The 5,153-nt window shown below is 51.6% G+C and overlaps 1 protein-coding gene across 1 annotated transcript; it reads right to left on the bottom strand.

Annotated features, from left to right (window-relative positions):
• Nucleotides 1-951: 951 nt before the first annotated feature.
• Nucleotides 952-3,513, bottom strand: c1ql2 (complement component 1, q subcomponent-like 2). Its single transcript, XM_046405117.1, has 2 exons — nt 2,743-3,513; nt 952-1,899 (listed from the first exon to the last, which is right to left on the bottom strand). The coding sequence occupies exons 1-2, from the start codon at nt 3,322-3,324 to the stop codon at nt 1,720-1,722; spliced, it is 762 nt and encodes a 253-aa protein (XP_046261073.1). The 5' UTR covers nt 3,325-3,513; the 3' UTR covers nt 952-1,719.
• Nucleotides 3,514-5,153: the final 1,640 nt, after the last annotated feature.

Here is a 5,153-nt window from a genome sequence, read left to right on the forward strand (position 1 = left end):
CGGCTGACTGGAGGGGAAACGTCCCCCAGAGGAGGGAACAGAGGACTCACATTAGCGAACTCTTTTAGGAGACTCTTGTTTGAGAAAAAACCCGAGCAGGACGACCACGAGCGGCATTTTCCCCAGCGAGCATCAGCCCGCCAGACTCGTGCAGAACGCTGGCTAAGATGAAGCTCCAGGTGCAGCTGGGACCGTCGGCCGCCTGGATGAATAACGCGCGTTTAACCGCAGGATGTGACGCTCCATGTCTTAAGGATCTTAAATACAAGCTTAACATGCAGAAGGCGTCCGCCAAGTTTAACGAGGACGTTCATCCTGAGCGGAGTGTGACGCACTGAGCTGCTCGCTTAATAAATGAGACACTCGTAAAGACAAAACCTCATCTGAACATCCATCAGAGCAGGAACGGATCACCGTCCACCACGACACACGCATACACACACACACACACACACACACCGGAGCTCTCTCTCTGTAGTAGAGCTACAGCAGTAAGATGTCTTTGTGTGTGTGAGGTTCCCAAACTGAGGGGCCGGGCCCCTCCAAAGGTCCACCAGACAAACCTGAGGGGTCGTCACATGACTGCAGTGAGAGGAAGGAAGGAGAAACAAAGTTCTGACAGACGAACACTTTTAGATGTCAGGCATCGTGTGCATTCAAAACAAAACTTCTGTTTCTGAAACTAAACTTTAGACAGCAGAAAAACAGAACATTCAAAAAGTAATTTTCATACTTCAAAATCAGTTTTGTACAGGAAACTTCACGCTGAAGCGATCCTGCAGCTTTTTCCACAGGCGGAGAGAGAATCCTACTGAGCATGTGCAGAGTCAGCGCCATCACTCGGCCTGCTTTCTGATTGGAGGGACTGTGTTCGCTCTGCCCCTCCAAACCAGCTGCTTATCTTCAGCCTGTTAAGTCAAAGCCCATCCTGACTCCAACTCCAACACCGACTTAGAAAACATAATCATTTATTGAAATCACTGACCAACGTTTATACTGGAATACGAAGACATAGAAACACAGTTAACGCAGCCACGTGGGTTCACTCACTTCTGTTTGAATGAATATGTACATAAGCGCATACATACGTACAGACTGTATACTGTATGTATATATATATGTATATATATATATATATATATTTATGTTTGTGAGACACACTTTCAAGCAGAAACTAGCATCACGTCACACAGCAGTGTCCTCTGTGTTCAGTTCAGTGTCACGACGGCCCTCAACTCCACAAAAAGCACAAAGAAAAAAGGCAACAACAGCTGCACTGCAAAGCCAGACTGAATCCCCGTGTGAAGGCGGTTTCATCTGGAGCTGAGGATCAGAACAACAGGGGGGACCTTTCATATCTCTGAATAAACATTTGACTGTGTTGTCACAATAATTTCACTTATTTCCAAAGAACGAATCGTGTCAGGAGGGTCCTTGAACGCGCCACGGTGCAGCGAGGGGCCTTTTGTTTGTTGCTGCAGAAATTCTGCAAAGCATGTGAAGCTATTGTGGAAATAAGTGGAATTATTTCACCCCCAGAAATAATAATCCATATTGTATAAGAAGTTTAAAGACTGAGTGTGGGACTATAAGTGCTTCGCCGCAGGATGACCTCTTCCTCCTGTCGGTGTGGTCAGCGGCGCTGATCAGATGAGACTGAGGTTCATGTCTGTAGTGGCAGGTCTGGGATGGAGGAGGGGGATGGGGTTTGGCCCCGCCTTAGTCTGGGTACAAGAGGAAACCGGAAAACGTGCTGTACTTGTTGTTGTTTCCGCCGTGCGCTTTGCCGCCATCCAGTTTGACGTAAATCTCGTCCCCGGAGTCCAGGTGCAGGACCACACTGTTGCTGGCGTAGTCGTAGTTCTGGTCGGCGTCCTGCGCTATGGCGCTGGCTCGGACCTGCAAACGAAGAGCGAGAGAGAGTTTGACTGATTAACTGCTGCATTTCATCTACAGCAGGACCAATGGGGGGAGGGCGGCGGCCCAGTTCAGGCACCGAGGCCGGAAATAAAGTCATCACACGGAGTCAAACTTAAAGACTCAGGAGGTGAGCTGAGCAGCTTTCTCCCGGCTTTGTGAACTTTGTGGCATTGCTGTCTGATTTCGTTGTGCAGGCAACTGGACTACAGCTTGTTTTATCACAGTGGCAGAAGAACTTGTGCAGCGTAGACCACAGGACAGAGTGGAGTCTCGGAGACATTCACTGACCAGAGGGGATGAAATAAACCACAGCAACCACATCACATCACAGTCAGAAATACTGAGGGGGACACGTCCAGCGTTCAGCTGTGCTCAAAATGTCCTTCAAACGTATTGAGTTAAACATCTTCAGCAAATTTAATCTTAGTCATAACTTCACCTAACAAACTGATGTTATTGCGAGTTCTCCTGTGACTGCAGTGGTGTGTGGTTCGTCCTTTGACTGCTGCTGTCTCTCTGTTTCAAACGCTGGGTGCTGGTTTTGGTAAATCTTTCCAAAATGATCGTTTTATGTTTGGTCAGGAGAGCAGAGCGGAGGAGAGGAGATGAATGGAGAGGAAATCAGTGTTCAGATAGGAATATTTTGGGGCAGGAGCGGATCCCCGGCCAGACTTGCCCCCCTCAGATGTGATGGTTGCGCGCCTTGGAGTGCGTAAAAGCTCTCCACGGTTCCGCCGCGCAGTGGAGAGCGAAATCACACACGAGAACCTGAATGAATGTGATCATCAGGTGCACACGGCGGGCCACAGAGGCAGGACTTACCTGTCCGTTCTTGCACAGGTCCGCCCACATGCTGGTCCCGTCTCCGCCGCGCATCAGCACATGGTAGGTGAAGTAGTAAATCCCAGACACTTGGCATGTGAACTTTCCGGTTGTCGGGTCGTAGTGGTTCCCCAGGTTCGTGACGATGTCGTCGAACCTCAACACTTCGTACCCCTCGTGAGGGTTCTTCAGACCCACATAAAACGCTATCTTTGCACCGCCGATCGGTGAGCCCAGGTCTCCGCCGGTCTCGGTCCGCGCTGTGCCCACGACACCAGCATGTCCGGTCTTTCCAGAATCCCCTCTGTCCCCCGGCGGTCCTCTCGGACCAGGTGGCCCCGGTTCTCCTGGCGGTCCCCTCGGCCCGGGTTTCCCCGGCCGACCCGGCTCGCCTTTAGTCCCTTGAACAAAGGTCGGGGAGGGGATGGCGCTCAGGTCCTGCATGACCTCCAGAGCCGTGGCGCTCGGCTTGGGGTTGTACGGGTCACAGATCATCCGACAGGTGCCCATCATCTCGTAGTGCGCGTCGGTCTTGGAAGTTTGGACCAGCAGGGGAATCGCAATGATGAGAGCCAAAACCATGACGATGCCAACCACGGCGGCGACGATTCTCTTCCTCTGGAGAGTCCGAGAAGCAAGCGCTAAAAAGTCCGTTTTGCTTTGGGACGTAATGGTGGAAGGTGTTGAGAGCGCTAAAAGTCACGACAAAAACCAGAGCGGACCAAATCGGAGTCAGTCAAGCCGGGAATGAGAGGAGGAGAGAGGGAGGAGAGAGGGAGGAGAGAGGAGAGAGGAGAGAGAGCGCGCGTCAGCCCGCAGCGCAGCCCGCAGCGCAGCGCTCGGTGCGGTGTCGCCGTCGCTTCCCTTCACGCAGCTGACAGCACAAAGATCCGCTTTGGCAGCAGCGGACGCGGCGGATCTCCGAGCAGAAAGAAGCTCGCAGCGGTTTTTGTTGGAGCTGCTGACGTAACGAGTCCGGGGCAAAGCCTGCTGCAATTTGGATTAAGAGTGCAACAGTAATCACGCCATCTTTATGTATGAATTATAAATCCCTGTGCATAGCCTCAGGAGGCAGGATCAGCAGGCATTACTGACACTCTGAGTCCGGGCTGACTGCGAGACGTTTCCTCCTTTATCTCCGGCCTTTATGGGGGGAAATCATCCTAATGCAAGCTGTGTCTGAGAGAAGACTGAAGAAGAAGAGGGGCTGAATACATTAATCCAACTCAGAGAGCCACGGCGTCCACTCAGGACTCTGAGAAACGTTCCTGTTCATTAAAACACCAGCTCGTTTCACATAATTAACATGTTGACGCGTGGGTCATTAACTTCAGTGGCAAATTAAACTCATGTCACATGAATCAGAAGAAAGGAAATTCAAAGAGGTGAAGACAGGGTCACACCTGTGTAGTGTGTACACAGCTCAGACAGGTGTTCTGTGTGTTCAGGTGCAGTGAAAAGCCTGCTGTGCTGTGACAGAATAACCCTCATCTGTCATCAGTGTGCGGAACGATGCTGCTGGACGGTCAGCTGCATCATGGGAAGTGTGGGACACCCAACAACACACGAACAACACTGAAACAACACTGAAACAACACACGACGCACCTGCTGCGTCCTGTTTAAGGTTATTACGGCGTCAGAATGTCTGCTTCACCAGTGGCCAGATGCATGCTGGGAGCTCCTCTATATTTATAACTATATTTCAAGCTCGGGGGTCCCTCTCTGAAGGACACCACAGGCCCCTGGAGGCCCCTGGAGGCCCCTCACTGCCTCACCCTCAGCTTTTGAGTGGTGCCATCCTAAAGTTGGCTGGAGCCCGTTTCCTGTCACGGAGGCACGACTTGCCTTCTGCTGTCGGGATGCTAATCTCCACAGATCCGGGATTTAACTTCTCCTCAGATCCCCTCGTCTCAGCAGGCTAAGCTAGCAGCTAACAAAGCCCCCGTGTCGACTCCCAGGATGCCCCCCACCCTGCCGATGTGCACCAGACACACACACACACACACACACACACACACACACAGGAACACACTCCATGCAGACGAGCGCAGTGACGCTCAGACAGGAAGCCACGAGTCCCCGCAGCTGCAGCTCCCTGATGGGCACAAATGAAATTATTCACTGTTGCTGATTAGCATCCTTGTGGGTTTGAGAAAGAACTGGATCGTGCACATTCGTTGAGTGTGTGTGTGTGTGTGTGTGTCAGGTGAAGATCCAGCGTCTCCTCTGTGGTTTGGAATCATCACAACCCGACGTCCCTCCATTTACCCTGTTTGTTCATTGTGCGCGACGTGTTTTCCAGCTCATTTTGGTTGATGCTGATGTGTGCAGGTTTTTCCCACCAAACTGCAGAGGACGTGCTAACGTGCTGCTGTGCTAACCCTGTCCTTCAGGGTTAGCACAGCAGTT

The sequence above is a fragment of the Scatophagus argus genome, chromosome 11, assembly GCF_020382885.2.
Source record: "Scatophagus argus isolate fScaArg1 chromosome 11, fScaArg1.pri, whole genome shotgun sequence".
Classification (NCBI taxonomy): Eukaryota; Metazoa; Chordata; class Actinopteri; family Scatophagidae; genus Scatophagus; species Scatophagus argus.

What these genes read in the sequence shown, in the direction of transcription:
- c1ql2 (XM_046405117.1), bottom strand. Translation starts at nt 3,324, where the DNA reads ATGGTTTTGGCTCTCATCATTGCGATTCCCCTGCTGGTCCAAACTTCC. An exon ending in ACCTGTGCAAGAACGGACAG is followed by an intron (nt 1,900 to 2,742) that starts GTAAGTCCTGCC and finishes CTTCGTTTGCAG; the next exon opens with GTCCGAGCCAGCGCCATAGC.